A 25925-nucleotide genomic window follows, 5' to 3' on the forward strand; every position below is an offset into this window, starting at 1 on the left:
TAGGGTTGTATTGCTCTTTTAATGTTGACTGTTTTCTGGACTACAGATGAAAATGAACTATATAAATCTATATAAAGATGGTGCAATGGCATGTTGAACACGGTCCCTGACAAATACACGTCATATTAAGAGGATACAGCAAAGAGATACTGTAATGACAAAGCAGACTTGTGATTGAAAGACGTTTGTTTCCAGACTTACACACAGAAAGCATTGAATTAATTTACAACGAAAAGCATCCGACAAGAAAAACATACAACCACCACAAAACCATTTGCCTTTTTTAATAACATCCACATGGACCCCTTTTGACGAACAGACGGAGTGAAAACGGACATCCCTGACAGGTCACTTACGAACTAACGGAAACAGTCAAATAGGACACATCCCAAATGGGAAATCCCTTTTATAGTGTATAGGGAATATTTAAGGAATATGGTGGACACTATCTAGGGAGTCGTTTGAGAGTCATTTGTGGAATATTCACACTTTACATACAAGCAGTGCAAGGAGCACATTGATTCAACATCATTCCCAGTCGACATCATTCCCAGTCGACATCATTCCCAGTCAACATCATTCCCAGTCAACATCATTCCCAGTCAGTTATCACCAGCAGACAGAATACATACAAGAATGAAATCAGTGGGAGAAAAAAAAAAACCCCAGCTGAAATAACATAAAATAATAGAAAAATGTGAGCTGGTACTCGATGTGTGTTTCCACACGTCGATATTAAAACTGGTTATATATTAAAACTGTTCAATGATACAAAATAAAACATTTTTTTAAAGGGTTTCAATCTCTTTACTCTAAACTGCATCAAATTACAATGCTTATATGCTAGTAAAACTTCAACTTAATGTGATTATGGCCATACATTTAGGCCCTCTGATACCTGAATTCTCAGCTCTTATCAAAAACATTTATACAATCGTTAACCCCTTTACAATAGCCTTACATAGCTCACCACAGAGAGGAGAAGGGTTCAAGCACTTAAGATTGACCGATTGTTTGCCTTGAAAATGTCACAATGGTACAATAGAGTGAACAATTCATAGCCGTGCGCAAGTCAACCTCTCTGAGATGTTTCATCTAAACATGTTCTCGCAGACCCTGTGTGTTCTAACCTCCCAGAAGGGGAGAGTCAAACGTCTATTTCTCGAGCGACCAACCTTTACATTGTAGTAGCTGGTTCTGCCACATAGACTGAGACAGACGGAAACAGACAGAGAAAGACAGAGAAAGACAGAGAAAGACAGAGAGAGGAGAGAGAGAAAACGTTGACTATTTTCCAGACCACGTTTCTCCCTCCTCTCTAACAAGTCTTCATAGACCACATGTCTCCCTCCTCTCTAACAAGTCTTCATAGACCACATGTCTCCCTCCTCTCTAACAAGTCTTCATAGACCACATGTCTCCCTCCTCTCTAACAAGTCTTCATAGACCACATGTCTCCCTCCTCTCTAACAAGTCTTCATAGACCACATGTCTCCCTCCTCTCTAACAAGTCTTCATAGACCACATGTCTCCCTCCTCTCTAACAAGTCTTCATAGACCACATGTCTCCCTCCTCTCTAACAAGTCTTCATAGACCACATGTCTCCCTCCTCTATAACAATGTTTTTTTTTACAGTATGTACAAAGAAACAACACTGATCCAGCATGACGCCGCTGGCCCCTCAGTTGGTCTGTGCGATGCGCGAGTCTGAGCCGATGTAGTTGAGCATGGTCTGGACGAGCTCCGGGAGGTCGTAGTCGTGTTTCCAGCCCCAGTCGTTCCGCGCGTTAGAGTCGTCAAAGTTCATTGGCCAGCTGTCAGCTGAAAAGGGAGAGAAGAGAAGAGGATCCGTTTTGTTGGGGGCGTGTTCATAATGTTGGGGGCGCGTTCATAATGTTGGGGGCGCGTTCATAATGTTGGGGGCGCGTTCATAATGTTGGGGGCGTGTTCATAATGTTGGGGGCGTGTTCATAATGTTGGGGGCGTGTCCATAATGTTGGGGGCGTGTTCATAATGTTGGGGGCGTGTTCATAATGTGAATGTCTTTTATTATTGGCACTGACTTCGCTGACAGCTAGTTATTGAGGAAACATTTGCTTACTATATGTGGTTGTCCGTCTCACTTAGCTTCCTTAAGAATGCACTGACTGTAAGTCTCTCTGTGTAAGAGCTTCTGCTAAATGACTCACTGACTAAGTCTCTCTGGATCGGAGTGTCTGCTAAATGACTCACTGACTAAGTCTCTCTGGTTAACAGTGTCTGCTAAATGACTCACTGACTAAGTCTCTCTGGTTAACAGTGTCTGCTAAATGACTCACTGACTAAGTCTCTCTGGTTAACAGTGTCTGCTAAATGACTCACTGACTGTAAGTCTCTCTGGTTAACAGTGTCTGCTAAATGACTCACTGACTGTAAGTCTCTCTGGTTAACAGTGTCTGCTAAATGACTCACTGAATGTAAGTCTCTCTGGATTGGAGTGTCTGTTAAATGACTCAATAACTGTAAGTGACTCTGGATAACAGCGTCTGTTAAATGACTCACTGACTGTAACTGGTTAACAGCTAAATGACTCACTGACTGTAAGTCTCTCTGGTTAACAGTGTCTGCTAAATGACTCACTGACTGTAAGTCTCTCTGGTTAACAGTGTCTGCTAAATGACTCACTGAATGTAAGTCTCTCTGGATTGGAGTGTCTGTTAAATGACTCAATAACTGTAAGTGACTCTGGATAACAGCGTCTGTTAAATGACTCACTGACTGTAAGTCTCTCTGGATAACAGTGTCTGCTAAATGACTCACTGACTAAGTCTCTCTGGGTAAGAGCGTCTGCTAGTCTCTCTGGGTAAGAGCGTCTGCTAGTCTCTCTGGGTAAGAGCGTCTGCTAAAATAATATCTTCTTACTCTAAAGGCTGTAAAGTAGTTACTAAAATTGTCACATGAGACTTTTGTTGCTAGTTTCTACATTTCACTCAAATATAAATGCTTGGAAGTTCAAAAGAATCTCGAAAGACCCTTCAGTGGCGCATTTAGACAAGGCTCCCTCGTTCATCGATCTCAATGGTATCACCCACCAGTATCAGAATAACTTTTCCCAAAATTCCCAGAAATCCCCAGTTGGATGATTGCCAGAATCAGGAAGGAATCCTCCCACTAGGTTTTCAGGAAATAGGGATTTTGCAACCAACCAGTCTGAATAAAGGATAAATTAAATGGATTGATCTTACCGATGGCCTGTCTGACTTGGTCGATGTCGTAGGTGACCTCCAGGTCCGGCAGCTGCTTCTGGACCTCCTGAGCCAGCTCTTCAGGGGTAAAGCTCATGGCGTTGATGTTATAGGTCCTCATGGAGAGGGTGTCTGCGGGCGCTTCCATCATCTCCACGGTGGCACGCAGACAGTCGTCGATGTACATCATGGGCAGCCGCGTGTTTGGCTTCAGGTTGCACTCAAACTTCCCCGTTTTGACGGCATCATGGAATATGGCTACCGCGTAGTCTGGAGAAAGGGAGGAGGAGAGGTTTAGATAGGTTTGGTCTGATCATAGTAATTGATGACTTTCAATCTATTTAGAGTATACACACTAAAATAGGGCTGTTGACCACCACAGTCACGAGTCAAATTCCACGTGACTGTTGAGTCATGGTAACTAGGTATCTCCAAAACTGTATGGTACTCAGGGCTCTATTGTCCCTCCATCAGGTCCTAATGGTCTGGTACTCAGGGCTCTATTGTCCCTCCATCAGGTCACTAATGGCCTGGTACTCAGGGCTCTATTGTCCCTCCATCAGGTCACTAATGGCCTGGTACTCAGGGCTCTATTGTCCCTCCATCAGGTCCTAATGGCCTGGTACTCAGGGCTCTATTGTCCCTCCATCAGGTCACTAATGGCCTGGTACCCAGGGCACTATTGTCCCTCCATCAGGTCACTAATGGCCTGGTACCCAGGGCACTATTGTCCCTCCATCAGGTCCTAATGGCCTGGTACTCAGGGCTCTATTGTCCCTCCATCAGGTCCTAATGGCCTGGTACTCAGGGCTCTATTGTCCCTCCATCAGGTCACTAATGGCCTGGTACTCAGGGCTCTATTGTCCCTCCATCAGGTCCGAATGGCCTGGTACTCAGGGCTCTATTGTCCCTCCATCAGGTCACTAATGGTCTGGTACTCAGGGCTCTATTGTCCCTCCATCAGGTCACTAATGGCCTGGTACTCAGGGCTCTATTGTCCCTCCATCAGGTCACTAATGGCCTGGTACTCAGGGCTCTATTGTCCCTCCATCAGGTCACTAATGGCCTGGTACTCAGGGCTCTATTGTCCCTCCATCAGGTCACTAATGGCCTGGTACTCAGGGCTCTATTGTCCCTCCATCACATCTAATGGTCTGGTACTCAGGGAACACTTCCCTCATCAGGCCAGTGAATGGCCTGGTACTCAGTGAGCTCTATTGTCCCTCCATCAGGTGGTTAATGCCTGGAATAATATAATAATATAATCCCTATAATAATATAATAATATAATGGTACTAATATAATAATATTGTCCCTCCATCAGGTCACTAATGGTCTGGTACAGTCATGGGCTCTATTGTCCCTCCATCAGGTCCTAATGGCCTGGTACTCAGGGCTCTATTGTCCCTCCATCAACTCACTAGATGGCCTGGTATAACTGCTCTATTGTCCCTCCATCACTTCAATGGCCTGGTACTCAGGGCAAACAGTGGTCCCTCCATCAGGTCCTAATGGTCTAGGTACTAGGGCTCTATTGTCCCTCCATCAGGTCACTAATGGCCTGGTACTCAGTTGGCTCTATTGTCCCTCCATCAGGTCACTAATGGCCTGGTACTCAGGGCTCTATTGTAAGCCCTCCATCAGGTCCTAATGGCCTGGTACTCAGGGCTCTATCATCCCTCCATCAGGTCACTAATGGCCTGGTACTCAGGGCACTATTGTCCCTCTAACCACTCTGACATCAATGCAAATCGAACACTTTCATAAGAGCCAGTGAATAGGATCAGCTGACATGCAGGAAAAGTGTCCTCCATTTGCTATTCAAGTGCTTATGGTTGACATGTATTTTGATATAACTTGGCCTGTTCCTATTAGTAATATTAATAATATATTACATTAAAGACCAGATTTTATCCAAATAGTACAGTCTGATGTGTGCATACATTGAATGATGTGCAGTCCTGAGGAATCAACCCTTTATCAAATCATAGTTGCATGCGCCATGCTCTAGACAATCAACTAACTCAAATTAATTTTGATGCCCAGAATGAAGTCTATATGTTTTGATTAGTCAGGTTGCGCAACACTTCAATGGGGTTACGACCATAGACAAACAGTGGAGGGTCCCATCAGTCTATATGTTTTCTGATAGGCTAGGCCTACTATCTATATTTTCAACTTTCTTAATATTAAGCATCATTGCCTTCTCTTTAACAACAGGAGTATAGTCTACCTGACTGGCATGAAATGAACCAGGGAAAAGTAATCCTCCATTTGTATTCAAGTGCTTATGGTTGATAATGTATTTAGATCTTCCACCTTGGCCCTGTTCTGACAGATGCATTAATCCAATCTAAACTAATTTCACCATTATTTATTACATGTAAAGACCAGATTAAATTGAGATAATAGTCAGTCTGATAAGTGACAATGTAGATAATCACAGGAATGATAATCCAGTCAGGTCTAGATAACCAGGTCTTTTCAAATCATAGGTCTAGATGCATCAGGTCTAGATAATCCACCATAGATAATCCAAGGTCTAGATAACCAAGGTTAGATGATGCCCAGGTCTAGATAATCCATATGTTTTAACCCACCAGGTTAGATAACCCACAGCATCATGATAGCCCACCAGGTCTAGATAATCCACCAGGTGTAGATAATCCACCAGGTCAAGATAATCCACCAGGTCTAGATAATCCACCAGGTCTAGATAACCCACCAGGTCTAGATAATCCACCAGGTCTAGATAATCCACCAGGTCTAGATAACCCACCAGGTCTAGATAATCCACCAGGTCTAGATAATCCACCAGGTCTAGATAATCCACCTGGTCTAGATAATCCACCAGGTGTAGATAATCCACCAGGTGTAGATAATCCACCAGGTCAAGATAATCCACCAGGTGTAGATAATCCACCAGGTCTAGATAATCCACCAGGTCTAGATAATCCACCAGGTCTAGATAATCCACCAGGTGTAGATAATCCTAGGTTATCCTAGACTAATTCTATAAATAATATTGGTCTTTCTGTTAACTTGTAACAGTCATCTGTTTGCAGATGCTGTTATGTGTTCCCATTGTCCCAACTGTTCACCAGGCTAGAACGTGTGTTCTATGTTAGAGCTGCAATCTGATCTTGTTACCTTACAGAAAGCGTACAATATGTTACACATTTGTGAAACGTATGACATGTTACGCAATCTAGCTAGGTGGCTAACGTTAGCTAGCTGGCTAACGTTAGCTAGGCTAGGGGTTCGTGTTAAGGTTAAGTTTAGGTTACAGGGTTAGGGTTAGGGTTAGCTAGAAGGGTTAAGTTTAGGAGTTACGTTAAAGGGATAAGGTTAGGCATAGGGGAAGAGTTAGCTAACATGCTAAGTAGTTGCAAAGTAGAAAGTAGGTGAAAAAATGCTAATTAGCTCAACTTGTCTGTGATGAGATTCGAACTTGCAACCTTCGGGTTGCTAAACGATCACATTATACGCCCACCCATACCAACCACCCTACTTTCGTTTTTGCCTTAAGTAACCATCTGTCTTATGTAACCATACCAAACGTAATGTCATACTAATTTGAGTGTCCAGTGTTACGTTTAGTGTATGAGACCAGGCTGTGTCCAGGGGGTTTACTAGCTTGTACATCAAGCTGCCTCACACTGGCTGCAGAAACAGGACATTCAGGTAAATCCTGGCATAGACAAGACTAACTTCCTTACAGTTACCAAAGCAACAACCACAACCCGTCCCAAAGTGAGGTTACCAGGCGTGGTGGGAGGGGTGTGTCGAGGAGGGCAGGGGTTGAGACATGAGTTACATACTGCATCACGTTCTCACATCATCACCCTGGCTAAAAGTGCTGAAGGCCATAACCATAACGTTCTACAACATGTCCCCGTTACATAAACCCCAACAACACGATGAAGTCAGGAGGCAGACGTTCTACAACATGTCCCTGTTAGATAACCCCCAACGACACGATGAAGTCAGGAGGCAGACGTTCTGAACAACATGTCCCTGTTAGATTAGATGAAGTCAGGAGGCCGTTCTACAAATGTCCCGACACGATGAAGTCAGGAGGCAGACGTTCTACAACATGTCCCTGTTAGATAACCCCCAACGACACGATGAAGTCAGGAGGCAGACGTTCTACAACATGTCCCTGTTAGATAACCCCCAACGACACGATGAAGTCAGGAGGCAGACGTTCTACAACATGTCCCTGTTAGATAACCCCCAACGACACGATGAAGTCAGGAGGCAGACGTTCTACAACATGTCCCTGTTAGATAAACCCCAACGACACGCTGAAGTCAGGAGGCAGACGTTCTACAACATGTCCCTGTTAGATAACCCCCAACGACACGATGAAGTCAGGAGGCAGACGTTCTACAACATGTCCCTGTTAGATAAACCCCAACGACACGCTGAAGTCAGGAGGCAGACGTTCTACAACATGTCCCTGTTAGATAACCCCCAACGACACGATGAAGTCAGGAGGGGTGGACTCAAATAGAGTTATGACAGTGAGGAGCCTGGTGTTCCGCTTTGGTGTGTGTGTGGGGAGGGGGTGTGTGTCTCTCTAACTCACCTGTCGTTCCTCCTCCAGGCTGTGAGTCAGCAGATATTATTCCTGGGTAGCGCAGACAGCGGAAGTCAAGGCCGTAGCGGTGGTGGTAGTACTGTTGGAAGGATGACAGGCAATAAGAGTTAGGATGTTTCACTTTTAGTGACATTACAGACCAATGTTTTCAGATGATTTGAAGAGGTCGAATTCACCGGGTCAAATTCTTGGTACATGTAAATGGGGAATTAAGGTGATTCTGGTTCTGGACTGAGGCTGAATGCTGATTGGTCATTTCTTCTGTATTCATATGTTTTTATCTCACCTCTCCCATGAGCTCTGCGTGAACCTTGGACACTCCATAGATGGTCCTGGGTCTCTGGACACAGAGGTCAGGGGTCGGGTTCCGGGGTGAGGTGGGCCCAAAGGCTCCGATGGTGCTGGGGACGAACAGACGCAGGCCGTGCTCCGCTGCAATGTCCAGGATGTTGTGGAGCCCTGAGGAACAGGAAGTTCACAGTTACTCTCTTTGGGCACCTCCCAGGCCAGGTTAAAAGGAAGCTTTGGTGTGGCAAGGATCTAGGCTGAGCCAAGATGACAGTTTCTCCATTGCTCACCAGTGATGTTGACGTCGCGAGCCAGAGATACGTTGGCCTCTCCCACGGCGCTGAGCAGGGCACTGTAATGGACCAACCACGTGATGCGGTTGTTCACCACAATCTCACGCAGGTTCTTATAGTCCAGGATGTCAGAGTAGATGAAGGGGCCTGAGGAGAAACAGGAAGCAGCATAGAAACAACAAGCATCAATATAAAACAGTGGTCTCACTTAAAGCCCCAAGTATAATTGTAACGTCTTCTGGATTTTGGATGAGAATTACTTATAGTACTCATGATAACGGTTGGTTATACAGTGCCCTGGTCAATTCCTATAGACTTACTTAGTAGTAGCTGGCCCTGCATCAGTCAATGTAGCAGACAGTTCATTACAGGTTATTGACTAACCAATCACCATTCATCAAGCATTGAGGTAGACAGTTTTGACCAATCAATCACCATTCATGAACTGTTCAAAACACATTCACTTCCTGGTGACGTTCTGTACAAGAAGCTTTTCAATAGGATCAATATCACAACTAACCAAATCATTCCCTATTTTAACTACGGAACCCTCCAGATGTCTTTTCAATTTACATTTCAGAAATGTTAAAGCAAACGACGGACAAGTTTACATTCTCCTGAATTAATGAATTAATAAATGTAACGTTAGCCAAACGGGAATCAGGTTAATGCATCCTTCCTGGTTGTAACGACTAGGGCTGTGGCAGTCACAAAATGTATTCAGCCGGTGATTGTCAAGCAAATATAACTGTCGGTCTCACAGTAATTTACCGTTAATTAACATAAACACACTTAGCATCTCCTGGCTTCCACGCACAGCCTACAAGACACTGATGTAGACCTTTGGTACATCTACATTTTAAAAAGTCTAATAAATCCATGTAATATAGTCTACACCTTCACAATAAATCCATGTAATATAGTCTACCTACACATCACAATAAATCCATGTAATATAGTCTACACCAACACAATACATCCATTATTTATTTTAGTCAGGTCTGATTAAGCATGATGTAACGTGTACTCTAATAAAAAACTGGTGAAAAGTAGCGCCGGAGAGGGAGAGGGGGAGAGGGGGAGAGGGGGAGAGGGGAGAGGGAGAGGGAGAGGGAGTAGATGTGACAGTACCCCTCCCTGACACGTGGTTCCAGCCTCAGGACACTAACCAGAGGGACGGTCCCGAGGACCAGAAGTAGACTTGACAGCACCCCCTCCCTGACACGCGGCTCCTGCCTCAGGACACTAACCAATGGGACGGTCCCGAGGACCAGAAGTAGACTTAACAGCACCCCCTCCCTGACACGTGGCTCCTGCCTCAGGACACTAACCAGAGGGACGGTCCCGAGGACCAGAAGTAGACTTGACAGCACCCCCTCCCTGACACGCGGCTCCTGCCTCAGGACACTAACCAATGGGACGGTCCCGAGGACCAGAAGTAGACTTAACAGCACCCCCTCCCTGACACGCGGCTCCTGCCTCAGGACACTAACCAGAGGGACGGTCCCGAGGACCAGAAGTAGACTTAACAGCACCCCCTCCCTGACACGCGGCTCCTGCCTCAGGACACTAACCAGAGGGACGGTCCCGAGGACCAGAAGTAGACTTGACAGCACCCCCTCCCTGACACGCGGCTCCTGCCTCAGGACACTAACCAGAGGGACGGTCCCGTGGACCAGAAGTAGACTTGACAGCACCCCCTCCCTGACACGCGGCTCCTGCCTCAGGACACTAACCAGAGGGACGGTCCCGAGGACCAGAAGTGGACTTGACAGCACCCCGTCCCTGATGCGCGGTTCCAGCTGCAGGACGCCGACCATAGGGTTGGTCCCGGGGACCAGGAGCAGGCCTGTCATCTCTGTTGAGGCGCGGGAACCTGACGAGCCGGCTGAGGCACGGGAGCCTGACGAGCCGGCTGAGGCACGGGAGCCTGACGAGGCGGCTGAGGCACGGGAACCTGACGAGCCGGCTGAGGCTTACGAACCTGTCAAGCCAGCTGAGTTTTGAAAGCCTGACGAGCTAGCTGAAGCATCCCCGGTAACTTCGGTAATGGAAGCCTGACGAGCCAGCTGAGGCATCCCCGGTAACTTCGGTAATGGAAGTCTGACGAGCCAACCAAGGCTTGTGAACCTATCAAGCCAGCTGAGTTTTGAAAGCCTGACGAGCCAGCTGAGGCATCCCCGGTAACTTCGGTAATGGAAGCCTGACGAGCCAACCAAGGCTTGTGAATCTATCAAGCCAGCTGAGTTTTGAAAGCCTGACGAGCCAGCTGAGGCATCCCTGGTAACTCTGGCAGCGGCCCATGGACCCGATGTCACCAGTAAAAAACAAACTGTTTCTTCCCTTTGGTGAGGCGTTATTCTGTAACTTGTACGCTAATAAACGGGATGCAAGTACAGGGAGTGAATTTAGTAAATAAACGAACATGGAACAAAACAAGAAACATGAGTAGTGTACAGACATGAATCATACAACCAGAAACAATAACGCCTGAGGAAAGAACCAAAGGGAGTGACAGATATAGTACAGGTAATCAAGGAGGTGATGGAGCCCAGGTGAGTCTCGTGAGGTGCAGGTGAGCGTAACGATGGTGATAGGTGTGCATAATAATGAAAAAACTGGCGACAACGAGCGCCAGAGAGGGGGAGAGGGAGTAGACATGACACATGATATGAAGAAAATGTAGTTATTTCAGAAGAACACAATAGCATACTCTGAGTTGTCCTTATGCTAGGTCCTGATCGATTGAAAAAAAAAAGTGAATAAAACCGAACAGATTTTCTCCAAACGATTTGAGGGAGTGTTGCACATGCAGCTATTCTGTGTTGAGAGGTTAACAAAGACACAGGTATTTTGATTCTTATACATTGTAAGGTTGCATGATGCGACTCGGGTCTTTCTCACAGGCTACAAGTGAAGACAGACACGTCGGGGACGCATCCTTAGCAAATTCCGAGGCGCATATTGAAGATATTGGAAGAACTGTCCACATTTACTTTTTGTCAGCCAACTAAGATGAGTCGGCCTAACGAACAGCAAAAGCACTGGTCTATGTCAATCTACTATCCTCCATAGTACAAAAGTTGACCTATTCTATTCTGTGAGAGAAATAAATATTACAAACATAGTCGGGGACAGTTGTGGGATGTGATAGAGCCCAAATTAATACAACCACTAGCAATGTGGCTGACGCAACAGATCAAAACACTTAGCTTTCAATATTGATAAACTATTAGTCTATTTCTCCATATTATAAGTGATGCAATGCTCACATGGCAGTAGGTAGAAGTAGGTACATGGTAGAAGTAGGTACATGGCACTAGGTAGAAGTAGGTACATGGCAGTAGGTAGAAGTAGGTACATGGTAGAAGTAGGTACATGGCAGTAGGTAGAAGTAGGTACATGGTAGAAGTAGGTACATGGCACTAGGTAGAAGTAGGTACATGGCAGTAGGTAGAAGTAGGTACATGGTAGAAGTAGGTGCATGGCAGTAGGTAGAAGTAGGTACATGGCAGTAGGTAGAAGTAGGTGCATGGCAGTAGGTAGAAGTAGGTGCATGGCAGTAGGTAGAAGTAGGTACATGGCAGTAGGTAGAAGTAGGTACATGGCAGTAGGTAGAAGTAGGTACATGGCAGTAGGTACATGGCAGTAGGTAGAGGTAGGTACATGGTGGAAGTAGGTACATGGCAGTAGGTAGAAGTAGGTGCATGGCAGTAGGTAGAAGTAGGTACATGGTAGAAGCTTTCAAGCGCTAATCTTTCAGTAGCGGAAATCACCATTATCAAAAGCGAACGCAAATGTGATCATGCATGTTATGCTTTTATTATAAAGGTGAATTTTTATGGTCAATATTATCTTCCCCAAACTTGAAACTCACCTACTCACCTGCTGTTTATGTATGTAGTTAGGCTCTACACCCCTTATAAAGCGGATTAATGTGTGATAATATATAATTCACAAGTGATAGGCTAATATTGTCACCCATCGGACTATTCTTGATTTAATCTCGTCTTTACATGTACTAAATAATATGTATGAATTGTGAAATGTGTTTGATTAAGAATGGACCATTATGATTCACCTGTCTGAAACAGGGGCAATGGGAAAAAATGTGGTTTATTTTCCATGTCAGCCTATAGAACGCTGATGGGATCCTCCTCTTTTTAATAGAGGCCATCACACTATTTTATCACCGCAATTGCATAGCCTATTGAAATGTTATGCAACATGAGCTCATGGGCTCTCATGAAGTGTTTAAATTTGATTTTCAAATACATTTCCATTGATGTCAGAGGGACAATAGAGTGGTGAGTACCAGGCAATTAGCAAGTTTAGTAGGCTACTAATGACCATCAGCAGCATCAGAGCATGGAGAAGCCTAATTATTGAATGGAATTTGACTGCCTTCATGACTCGTGTGGTGTGTGTGTGGTGGAAATACGGTCACCGAAACAGCCCTAGTAACGCCGTAATTTAGCCCGTTAGCTGGTGAGCTGATCAGACGCCAACAGAATATTTACACAGTCTGGTGAATGAACAACCTAGAACAACCTAGTCTGACGTCAACCCAGTGTGATGCAAATACAGCCAGATCGGTAGATAGACAGACCGGTCGACTTCAGTAGCACAGTAAACCACCATCCTACTTCAACACATGCCATTGTGTGCCTGTAGTTTCACCTCACAGACGTCACGCCATATTCACAACAGACCAATTGAATAATACTCTTAAGTGTCTCGGAGTAGGAGTGCTGATCTAGGATCAGAAATCTTGGTTGTTCACTGTGATCTAAAGGGCAACAACTGATCCTAGATCAGCAGATGCTTGATACTGTGCATAACGTCTGAGAGGTTATATTGTGTATCACTCACCGCTGTAGAAAACGTGGCTTGGAGGCTTCCTGATATCTGACAGGATTACATTCTTGTTTCCAAACCGCTTCCTGTGAAACAGGAAGTTACATTTTAAAAACGCAAGAAGAAGAAGAAGCTTGACTAAAACATTCCCTCCTAAAGACTTTGAAGGCTTTAAAGGCTTTGAAGGCTTTATGTATGCTATACAAAGGCTTTATAAATTGTAGTTTGTTTTAAGTGGGACCTAGATTAAGTACTAATAATATGCATCCAAATCTGATCCTAAATGAATGTATACCATATGTATATACTGTTAATACACAGCAACACTTGTAGAAGGGCAAGCATACGCTATTACAGAACACTGTAATGGTCTTACCTCAACCTTTTAGCCAGCCCTACCCCCAACTGTCCAAGGCCACCTGAGGGAGGGAGAGAGGGAGAGAGGGAGAGAGAGGGAGAGAGAGGGGGAGAGAGAGGGGAGAGAGAGGGAGAGAGAGAGAGAGAGAGAGAGAGAGAGAGAGAGAGAGAGAGAGAGAGAGAGAGAGAGAGACAAAACATATTACTATTAGAGGACATTAGAGACGTTATCGTTACAGATCAGCAACATGACGACAGGGTTGCCGTGGAGATCAGGTTAAGTCAGGCATAGAGAAGCTACATCGGAGAAGGAGAGGCCCTAGCTTCACACCTACAGCTGTTCTGTTCACACAACAAACCAACCTCTTCATCAATACAGCTATCTGTTGCTTGGGAGTGTCATTTAGGTTACTTAGATAAACCATAGATAGAGGTCCTATTGTGTTAGGTTGTAAGGATGTGTAATTAAGGTTCGCTTCCCACAAATAGAGCTATGCCTGTCTGTTGCTTGAGAATCCTTGTTAATGTTCAGTTAGACAAAGCTCATCTTATTCAGAGAGAAATTGTGTTATTGAGGTTCGTCCCACAGACTACAGCTAGCTTGAGAAAGAGGAAGATGCTTCTCCAAATCATTAATTAGAGATTTCATTGTGTTATGTTTCTTCCTTTAGGTGATCTCTCGGGGGGGGGGTCTTAACTGAGTGATTCATTGATTGGTCTTACCTGTGATGAGAACCTTGGGGTGGTCCGTCTCGGAGAAGGACACGGAGTGGAAGCTGGCGTCTGAGGTGACCTGGCGAGGTGAGAAGCTGATGGTCCGTACGGCCACTGTGATTGGCTGACAGCCACATCCTGGGTTCAGGAGGGCCTGCTTAGCCACCTTGCTGAGAGTTCTAATAACAGGCATCTTGACAGTCACCTAAAGGAGGAGGATGGGGGGGCATTGTAAGGACCCCACTCACCTGAATATTTTACAAATAAGTAGAATGCTTTTGTTGTCAAGGACTCAAACTCATGGGTCAGAATACATTACCTATAATAAATGTTTTTATTTGCTAGCTACAGATACAATTAAAACATATTGGATCATCAATCAGATGCATTGATCCACCATCACTCTTTTGCTAATTTGCAGCATCAGACCTTAGACGGGCATAGGTATTGGGCTGAATAAATAAAAGTTCAATTAAAAAATATAAACAGAAGCAATCTGAATACTTTACACTAGAGGAATCTCTGTCATAAAATCCTAGAGCAAAACAATTGACATGTGTATGTGTTCCTGAGAGTCTCACCTCTGCACATAATAAGATGTTGGGACGCTACAGACAGAAGTTGTCAGATCGGCTGTGCCGACTTCAGATGCTTGTGGGGGTCTTAGAGCAAAATAAGGAATCGTGTTTGTGAGAGTCTCATCTTTCCACAGATGAGACCCTGTAGGCCAAACCGTTCGAACGCTACAGACGATTTTGTGAGAAGGCAAATTTTCGGAGTGTCTCAAGGTCTGACCAACACTGCTCTAGCTCTGTCACAGCAGATGCAGAAGTGCAACATAGGCGGATACGGTGGATTGAGACAGAAAAAAAAAAATATCTAGCTTAAACTGACGGATTTAAGGCTGAGGATTTAAAAAAATAATAATTTAGATTTCCGCGTGGGTGCGGACATCGACCTTAGGGGGTTAACTTATTGTCCTGCTGAAAGGTGAATTCATTCAGTGTCTGGTGGAAAGCAGACTGAACCAGGTTTTCCTCTAGGATTTTGCATGTTTCTGTTTATTTTTTTGTCCTGAAAAACTCCCCAGTCCTTAACAATTACAAGCATACCCATAACATGATGCAGCCACAACTGTGCTTTAATATACGGAGAGTGCTACTCAGTAATGTGCTTTATTGGATTTGACCCAAACATCACACTTCGTATTCAGGACAAAAAGTTAATTGCCTCTCCATATTTTTTTTGCGAATGAGATGCATTTTCTGTACAGGCCTCATTCTTTTCACTTTGTCAATTAGAGTACCGTAACTACAATATTGTTGATCCGTCCTCAGTTTTCTCCTATCAGCGTCAGATCGTTTAATAGTCACATGTACAGGGTTGCAGGTGAGATTACAGGGTACAGTGAAATCTCAGCCTCCCCCACTTCAACATGCAGGATTAGTGAAATAATACAATGAAAATGGTAATAAAACAATAGAAATGGAATCACAACCATTAAACTCTAACTGTGTTTTAGTCACCATGGGGAAATCCCTGAGTGGTGTCATTCTTCTCCGGCTACTGAATTAGGAAAGATGCCTGTATCTTTGTAGTGTCTGGGTGTATTGATACACCGATATCATATTGCAGCCTGAATTTAAATACATTTAGTTAATTACATGCCTCAAATGGTGATGTTCACTGACCATTCAATATCTTTTTTCCAGGTTCAGCGTTTTCACACGCCTACAATCATACTCGCTCTCGTCCCGCTAGGACTCGCTCTCGTCCCGCTATGACTCGCTCTCGTCCCGCTATGACTCGCTCTCGTCCCGCTAGGACTCGCTCTCGTCCCGCTAGGACTCGCTCTCGTCCCGCTAGGACTCGCTCTCGTCCCGCTAGGACTCGCTCTCGTCCCGCTAGGACTCGCTCTCGTCCCGCTATGACTCGCTCTCGTCCCGCTAGGACTCGCTCTCGTCCCGCTAGGACTCGCTCTCGTCCCGCTAGGACTCGCTCTCGTCCCGCTAGGACTCGCTCTCGTCCCGCTAGGACTCGTAATGTATCTAACTCTAGCCTAGTCTAATTTGTCTAATTCAATAAACACTGTTCATTTGGTCTGTGTCTGCCAAGAACATTCAAACATATAGTGTAGTGTAGTCATGTAGTGATTGGTCTCATTTTCCCCACAGTTGCAAGTGCAAAATAATAAATTGTCCTTGACACTCATTTTACTCACTGAATGAATTCCTCTTTCAAGGTTAAATTAGCGCCCTCATGCATCTCCGTCTGTTGAGCCAAGCCTAGCACATTGAGACAATGAGAAGCACTAGCAACCCAAAAGGTTGTGTGTTCAAATCTCATCACGGACAACTTCAGCATTTTAGATATTTAACATGTTGGCTTCCCCTAACCTAAACCCTAACATTAACCCCTAATGCTAGCTAGCGTTAGCTTAAGTCATCTAACATTAGCCAGAACAAATTGGATTTCATAACATATTATACGTTTTGCAATTCGTACCATTTGTACATTTAGAAAATTCGTAAACATACTGTACAAATTGCAATTTGTAACACATCATACGGAAAGGATGACAGACATTCACTAATTAATACAAAGCCTACCATACAAAATGTAATGTAAAGATATACGTACAGAATAATACGAAATGCCCTGAGAACACGTTGAGCCAAGGACTGGCTATGTAAACGCAGCATTCCTATAGCCTAAGGCTTTAGTTCAAGTCGAAAGTTTACATACACTTAGGTTGGAGTCATTAAAACTTGTTTTTAAACCACTCCACAATCTAGTTTTGGCAAGTCGGTTAGGACATCTAGCAACCCAAAAGGTTGTGTGTTCAAATCTCATCATGGACAACTTCAGCATTTTAGATTCCAGTGGGTCAGAAGTTCACATACACTAAGTTGACTGTGCCTTTAAACAGCTTGGAAAATTCCAGAAAGTTATGTCATGGCTTTAGGCTAATGATGTCATGGCTACTTATAGGCTAATTGACATCATTTGAGTCAATTGGAGGTATACCTGTGGATGTATTTCAAGGCCTACCTTCAAACTCAGTGCCTCTTTGCGTGACATCATGGGAAAATCAAAGGTAATCAGCCAAGACCTCAGAAAACATTGTAGACCTCCACAAGTCTGGTTCATCCTTGGGAGCAATTTCCAAACGCCTGAAGGTACCATATTCATCTGGACAAAGACTAGCACGCAAATATAAACACCATGGGACCACGCAGCCGTCATACAGCTCAGGAAGGAGATGCGTTCTGTCTCCTAGAAATGAAGGTACTTTGGTGCGAAAAGTGAAAATCAATCCCAGAACAACAGCAAAGGACCTTGTGAAGATGCTGGAGGAAACAGGTACAAAAGTATCTATATCCACAGTAAAACGAGTCCTACATAACCTGAAAGGCCACTCAGCAAGGAAGAAGCCACTGCTCCAAAACCCTCATAAAAAAGCCAGACTATGACTTGCAAACTGCACACGGGGACAAAGATCGTACTTTTTGGAGAAATGTCCTCTGGTCTGATGAAACAAAAATAGAACTGTTTAGCCATAATGACAATCGTTATGTTTGGAGGAAAAAGGGGAGGCTTGCAAGCCAAAGAACACCATCCCAAGCGTGAAGCACGGGGGTGGCAGCATCATGTTGTGGGGGTGCTTTGCTGCAGGAGGGACTGGTGCACTTCACAAAATAGATGGCATCATGAGGGGGGACAATTATTTGGATATACTGAAGCAACATCTCAAGACATCAGCCAGGAAGTAAAAGCTTGGTCGCAAATGGGTCTTCCAAATGGACAATGACCCCAAGCATACTTCCAAAGTTGTGGCAAACTGGCTTAAGGACGATAAAGTCAAGGTATTGGAGTGGCCATCACAAAGCCCTGATCTCAATCCTATAGAAAATGTGTGGGCAGAACTGAAAAAAAAAACCTGACTCAGCTACATCAGCTCTGTCAGGAGGAATAGGCCAAAATTCATCCAATTTATTGTGGGTATGTGGTGGAAAGCTACCCGAAACATTTGACCCAAGTTAAACAATTTAAAGGCAATGCTACCAAATACTAATTGAGTGTATGTAAACTTCTGACCCACTGGGAATGTGATGAAAGAAATAAAAGCTGAAATAATTCATTCTCTCTACTATTATTCTGACATTTCACATTCTTAAAATAAAGTGGTGATCCTCTCTGACCTAAAACAGGGAATTTGTACGAGGATTTAAATGTCAGGAATTGTGAAGAACTGAAAAACTTTAAATGTATTTGGCTAAGGTGTATTTACAATTCCGACTTCAACTGTATTTAAACAGAGCATACCTATTCCTTCATACCTTCTACCTACTGCCATGTGCTCAGTCCATGTTTTGTTGTTGTTCAGGATCACTATGAAGTAGGCTATAACTTCTAGAACACAGAAGGATGTGTTTCATTTCTGTCTCTTACTTAACCAAGGTTGCACCCGGCCCTGAGTGCCGTTACGTTTCCATAGATCGTGAGTTTCGAATAAATGTTTATTTGTCACATGCTTCGTAAACAACAGGTGTAGACTAACAGTGAAATGCTTATTTACGGGCCCTTCCCAACAACGCAGAGAGAAAGAAAATAGAGGAATAATAGAAAAGGAATAACACGTAATGATACATGTAATAATAAATACACAATGAGTAACGATAACTTGGCTATAGACACTGGGTACCAGTAATAATAAATACACAATGAGTAACGATAACTTGGCTATAGACACTGGGTACCAGTAATAATAAATACACAATGAGTAACGATAACTTGGCTATAGACACTGGGTACCAGTAATAATAAATACACAATGAGTAACGATAACTTGGCTATAGACACTGGGTACCAGTAATAATAAATACACAATGAGTAACGATAACTTGGCTATAGACACTGGGTACCAGTAATAATAAATACACAATGAGTAACGATAACTTGGCTATAGACACTGGGTACCAGTAATAATAAATACACAATGAGTAACGATAACTTGGCTATAGACACTGGGCACCAGTAATAATAAATACACAATGAGTAACGATAACTTGGCTATAGACACTGGGTACCAGTAATAATAAATACACAATGAGTAACGATAACTTGGCTATAGACACTGGGCACCAGTAATAATAAATACACAATGAGTAACGATAACTTGGCTATAGACACTGGGTACCAGTAATAATAAATACACAATGAGTAACGATAACTTGGCTATAGACACTGGGTACCAGTAATAATAAATACACAATGAGTAACGATAACTTGGCTATAGACACTGGGCACCAGTAATAATAAATACACAATGAGTAACGATAACTTGGCTATAGACACTGGGTACCAGTAATAATAAATACACAATGAGTAACGATAACTTGGCTATAGACACTGGGTACCAGTAATAATAAATACACAATGAGTAACGATAACTTGGCTATAGACACTGGGTACCAGTAATAATAAATACACAATGAGTAACGATAACTTGGCTATAGACACTGGGTACCAGTAATAATAAATACACAATGAGTAATGATAACTTGGCTATAGACACTGGGTACCAGTAATAATAAATACACAATGAGTAACGATAACTTGGCTATAGACACTGGGTACCAGTAATAATAAATACACAATGAGTAACGATAACTTGGCTATAGACACTGGGTACCAGTAATAATAAATACACAATGAGTAACGATAACTTGGCTATAGACACTGGGTACCAGTAATAATAAATACACAATGAGTAACGATAACTTGGCTATAGACACTGGGTACCAGTAATAATAAATACACAATGAGTAACGATAACTTGGCTATAGACACTGGGCACCAGTAATAATAAATACACAATGAGTAACGATAACTTGGCTATAGACACTGGGTACCAGTAATAATAAATACACAATGAGTAACGATAACTTGGCTATAGCGTCAATTTCCTCCTTTACTCTATTTAATAGAGAGAAGGCAAACACAACAACAACAAAAACAGGGAAAATGTGCACTTTGTTGATGAAACACCATTTACCACCACCATGCTGGAGTAGGTAATGCTAGTCACTAGGGGGTTGGTTGCATGTCACTTTCAGCCAATCAATTATTTTTCCCGCCTTCTCGCCATTAAATCGAGTTGAGGAAATTGATGCCATTGCAGTTGAATGGAGAATGTTTTATGTAAGGGATTGGTCCACATGGGGAATAAATGTATAGCAAGCTGCACACATTCCCTTTGGAAGGTAAGATGAAACTGCTCAATATCGCCATCTACCGGGCTTTGGTCCAACTCCTCACACTGGTTGATATGAACGGTGTCCTGGGACTGATTGGAAAAGCCTACACCGAACAAAGGCCGGGTGTCGGCCGCGTAACGGAAATGCTATAAACCACATTGGCAGGCTTTTAATTTCAAGCATTAGTGTTATATATTATTCTTCTTTTCGTCTTATTTGCTTAGGATACTTTTTTTTTGAGCGAAGGTTAGATGTGCCAACAGTTGAATCGATCGAGTTGTTTTAATTCTACTAGAGTGCTGATTTCGAGAAATATTAACAATAAGCGACAGTCTCTATAATATAGTTATTTATATTACGTTCGTAAAATAAAAGTTCTAATTTACGGCAGCATAAAAAAAAACCTCAATGTTGTCCCATATAATTGTCCATTTTGCTTCAAGAATTTTGAATAAAACCCCAATTCAGTTTACACAACATATCTGCTTTAACTTAATACGTTAAAATGAATAATTACTCACCAAATAAATAGTCTGGATCTTTATGAAATTCGAAGAGTGTTCCTTGTTTCTTTGCGCCTTGGTTAGGTATGCTTCTCCCCAAGTTTGGCTGGTCCGTCCTATTCGCTGTCAGCTAGACAAGCTATACGACGCTCGTAAGTTTTCATAAATTATGTCTCAGCACCAGGCGTTATATATCAGCAGAAGCCATCTGGGTTCAAGAGAAGCCGGTTTCCCCTCGGATTGGCGGAGCCTCGGAGGTGCGGTCCCACTGCCGCGCCGAGTCCACACCCACATGACGTCAATGAGTGTTGTGTTCTGTCAGGATATTAACTGAGCCTGCACACCAACTCAACGACGATATGTGAAAATCTGAGGCCCCACTCAAACCTAACCCGTAAATATAGAAAATGCACTATAGGCTACAGTAAACACGGCAGAACGATTTTTTTGACAGGGGGTGCAGGATTTTTCGTTGTTGTCCGATTTAGTTTCTGCTGATAATTTCCGTCATTTTGTAAGGCTTTTTGTTAGTCAACTTGTCTATAATTAGATACATACAGCTTATCTTTTGTCATTATATTTTTGCCCTAGAAGACTAAATCAACCCTTGTTCAACAGAATAATGCAATAGGTCGATAGAATAAATGCTTAAATCTAGTTGACATCGGTAAAGTTCTCGGTCATCTTTCGCGGTGCAAATACGTTTAGGGGAGAAATACAATAACGCAAAAACAAAAAAAAAACGGGAAAGATTATATAGTACTTAATATATATATATATATATTAAGTACTATCTGCTTTTATGACGAAGACAGCACCTCTACAGATTGTATCTAACTGACTATTGCGTTCTCTCACGATGCAGAAATAAATTCAGCATATTTCACCGCTCCTGTTCCCAGGTCCACATTTAGCCTACATTTGGAGTATCATTTTACTGCAAGAAACGCTTCATTCTGCAAAAGTTATTAAGGTAATGTGAGAAGTTCTAGACCTACAGTCAGTGTCCAGATTTCAGTTTCCATTTAACCCATCTCAACAGCAGGCTACATACAGTTCCCTTGACGTGCCACAAGGCCTATTTTGAAATCCCATCTTGTGACTGTTGCATTTGTATAGAGCCTCACAATCACCACACAACACAGCCGGCACTGCTGCTTCACAATCACCACAACACAGCCGGCACTGCTGCCTCACAATCACCACACAACACAGCCGGCACTGCTGCTTCACAATCACCACAGCCAGCACTGCTGCCTCACAATCACCACAACACAGCCGGCACTGCTGCCTCACAATCACCACAACACAGCCGGCACTGCTGCCTCACAATCACCACACAACACAGCCGGCACTGCTGCCTCACAATCACCACACAACACAGCCGGCACTGCTGCCTCACAATCACCATACAACACAGCCGGCACTGCTGCCTCACAATCACCACACAACACAGCCGGCACTGCTGCCTCACAATCACCACACAACACAGCCGGCACTGCTGCTTCACACTCACCACACAACACAGCCGGCACTGCTGCCTCACACTCACCACACAACACAGCCGGCACTGCTGCCTCACACTCACCACACAACACAGCCGGCACTGCTGCCTCACACTCACCACACAACACAGCCGGCACTGCTGCCTCACACTCACCACACAACACAGCCGGCACTGCTGCCTCACACTCACCACACAACACAGCCGGCACTGCTGCCTCACACTCACCACACAACACAGCCGGCACTGCTGCCTCACAATCACCACACAACACAGCCGGCACTGCTGCTTCACACTCACCACACAACACAGCCGGCACTGCTGCCGCACAATCACCACACAACACAGCCGGCACTGCTGCCTCACACTCACCACACAACACAGCCGGCACTGCTGCCGCACAATCACCACACAACACAGCCGGCACTGCTGCCTCACACTCACCACACAACACAGCCGGCACTGCTGCCTCACAATCACCACACAACACAGCCGGCACTGCTGCTTCACAATCACCACACAACACAGCCTCACAATCACCACACAACACAGCCGGCACTGCTGCCTCACAATCACCACACAACACAGCCGGCACTGCTGCCTCACAATCACCATACAACACAGCCGGCACTGCTGCCTCACAATCACCACACAACACAGCCGGCACTGCTGCCTCACAATCACCACACAATACAGCCTCACAATCACCATACAACACAGCCGGCACTGCTGCCTCACAATCACCACACAACACAGCCGGCACTGCTGCCTCACAATCACCACACAATACAGCCTCACAATCACCACACAACACAGCCGACATTGCTGATCCCAAAAGCATCATTTAGCGATTGGCTGTGTTGGCTATTTGGTGCGAGGAGTACAGTTAAACCCTAACGTTTAGGTTTATGCACCTAAACTAGATCACCTGAAATAATTAATGACCTCAATGTAGCCTATAGATATAAATTGCACAAGAATGATACATTTATACAACATGTTAAGGTCGTCCGCTGCGGGTTTATGAGTCAAGCCGCTCATCACTATTGTGTGTGTATTGACAAAAGGGAGAAGGAAGTGACAAAACTAGAAAAAAATGCCACTAAAAAAACCTCCTCCTCTAAATGTCTGGAAGTCCAATTTCTTGCACAATCTATTTGCAAAATAAAATTATACTGAGTCAACCAGGGATTTCTGTAATTGTGGTAAGAAACGTTATTCCGGTATACTGGGTAATGTATTACCTCAGAGCTGGCATTTGGCAACTGACCTCAAGTGGGAGTATGAAGCAACATTATGATAACATACGGAATACGGAATATGACGCTAAGGTGCCGGAAAGCTGTTTACCAGAAAAATGTTCTGGAAAGGAATCTTACATTATATATATATATATATTATTTGTTTTGACAATCCCATAACATTGTAACAAAGCAACAGTTCACTGAAAATACTTTTGTGTTGCTATCAATTGGTACAAAATATAGGCGTGGTAGCATAACCTTTTTTTTTTCATGTTTATTACGATTTAGTAAATGATACATAGGAAATGTCCCAAGGGGAAAACTGTCTTAAACACAGGTACTGCTGTATAGAAAATAGACACTGTACATTACACACTCAGCATTAATACATACAATACACCCTTATTATCATACACTTCTCATATAGCCACTTACATAATACTTACGAAGAACACCATCGAATGCAGTGACACTATTGTGAGAAGACTGATTTTTGGGGATGTCACCTGGTCTGACAAACACCACTGTAGCTCTGCCACCTCCCACCACAGACGGGGGGTGGGGGGGGGGGGTCTGCATTCCAAACACTGTGACTCGACCTACAGTGTGAACATGTTGGTTTTTCCACACCCTTCGTTTGACTTTGAGGTTTGTTTGTATCTGAGGAGAGGCAGGGCAGGGCTGACCACGGACTGACTCGAGTAACCAGAGAGCAGGCTCATAACTCAGATGACTTGTGATTGGTCGATAGGTGCACACCCCCTTTCCGTCATCAGGGGTATGGGAATTAGGAATCAAGACACCAAGTGCATCCCAAATAGTGCACTACTGTTGACCAGAGCCCTATTCCCTATATAGTGCACTACTTTAGACCAGGGCCCTATTCCCTATATAGGACACTACTGTTGACCAGAGCCCTATTCCCTATATAGTGCACTACGTTAGACCAGAGCCCTATGGCACCTTATTCCCTACATAGTGCACTACTTTAGGCCCCTGACTCCAAAGCAACAGGTTAATCAGTGATTTAGAGCGACACACTTTTTAAAGTACACAAAGTTCAGTGACCAAGGAAATTACTCTGGGTTATGTCCTAAATCTATCCCCCTGGACCCTGATACCTGGAATTGAACAGGTATTTTTGATTACAAACTAGTTGGAATAAGTTGTATTAAACTAGTTGATTAAGCTGTATTAAACTAGTTGACTAGTTGGATAAGCTGTATTAAACTAGTTGGATAGTTGGATGAGTTGTATTAAACTAGTTGGATAAGCTGTATTAAACTAGTTGAATAAGCTGTATTAAACTAGTTGGATAAGCTGTATTAAACTAGTTGGATAAGCTGTATTAAACTAGTTGGATAAGTTGTATTAAACTAGTTGGATAAGCTGTATTAAACTAGTTGAATAAGCTGTATTAAACTAGTTGAATAAGCTGTATTAAACTAGTTGAATAAGCTGTATTAAACTAGTTGGATAAGCTGTATTAAACTAGTTGAATAAGCTGTATTAAACTAGTTGGATAAGCTGTATTAAACTAGTTGGATAAGCTGTATTAAACTAGTTGGATAAGCTGTATTAAACTAGTTGGATAAGTTGTATTAAACTAGTTGGATAAGTTGTATTAAACTAGTTGGATAAGTTGTATTAAACTAGTTGGAATGAGCTGTATTAAACTAGTTGGATAAGCTGTATTAAACTAGTTGGATAAGTTGTATTAAACTAGTTGGATAAGCTGTATTAAACTAGTTGGATAAGCTGTATTAAACTAGTTGGGTGGTTGGATAAGCTGTATTAAACTAGTTGGATAAGCTGTATTAAACTAGTTGGATAAGCTGTATTAAACTAGTTGTATAAGCTGTATTAAACGGAGCCCCAGATCATCAGCTAGGACAGCAGGGCTTCTAAAGAGAGCTAGGACTACAGCCAGGTTTCCACCAGCAGGGCTCCTAAAGAGGGCTAGGACTACAGCCAGGTTTCCACCAGCAGGGCTTCTAAAGAGGGCTAGGACTACAGCCTGGTTTCCACCAGCAGGGCTCCTAAAGAGGGCTAGGACTACAGCCAGGTTTCCACCAGC

General features: G+C 43.6%; 1 protein-coding gene and 1 long non-coding RNA gene across 3 annotated transcripts; one reads left to right on the forward strand and one right to left on the reverse strand.

Moving 5' to 3' along the window:
• LOC118370622 (L-threonine 3-dehydrogenase, mitochondrial) lies at positions 1-24442 on the reverse strand. Of its 2 annotated transcripts, none has more exons than XM_035755692.2 (9): positions 24284-24442; positions 14347-14542; positions 13643-13685; positions 13282-13352; positions 8407-8556; positions 8115-8287; positions 7817-7907; positions 3226-3495; positions 1-1822 (listed from the first exon to the last, which is right to left on the reverse strand). In XM_035755692.2, exons 1-9 carry the CDS (start codon positions 24425-24427, stop codon positions 1683-1685), a joined length of 1278 nt encoding a protein of 425 aa, XP_035611585.1. In that variant the 5' UTR covers positions 24428-24442; the 3' UTR covers positions 1-1682. The 2 variants fall into 2 exon arrangements, with proteins under 2 accessions (XP_035611585.1, XP_035611586.1); XM_035755693.2 differs by lacking the exon at positions 24284-24442 and adding an exon at positions 21119-21283.
• On the forward strand, positions 3504-4356 carry LOC127909563 (uncharacterized). Its single transcript, XR_008071946.1, has 3 exons — positions 3504-3877; positions 3968-4100; positions 4190-4356. It is a non-coding gene; the product is annotated as an uncharacterized LOC127909563 (long non-coding RNA).
• Positions 24443-25925: the final 1483 nt, after the last annotated feature.

The sequence above is a fragment of the Oncorhynchus keta genome, chromosome 19 (assembly GCF_023373465.1).
Source record: "Oncorhynchus keta strain PuntledgeMale-10-30-2019 chromosome 19, Oket_V2, whole genome shotgun sequence".
Classification (NCBI taxonomy): domain Eukaryota; kingdom Metazoa; phylum Chordata; class Actinopteri; order Salmoniformes; family Salmonidae; genus Oncorhynchus; species Oncorhynchus keta.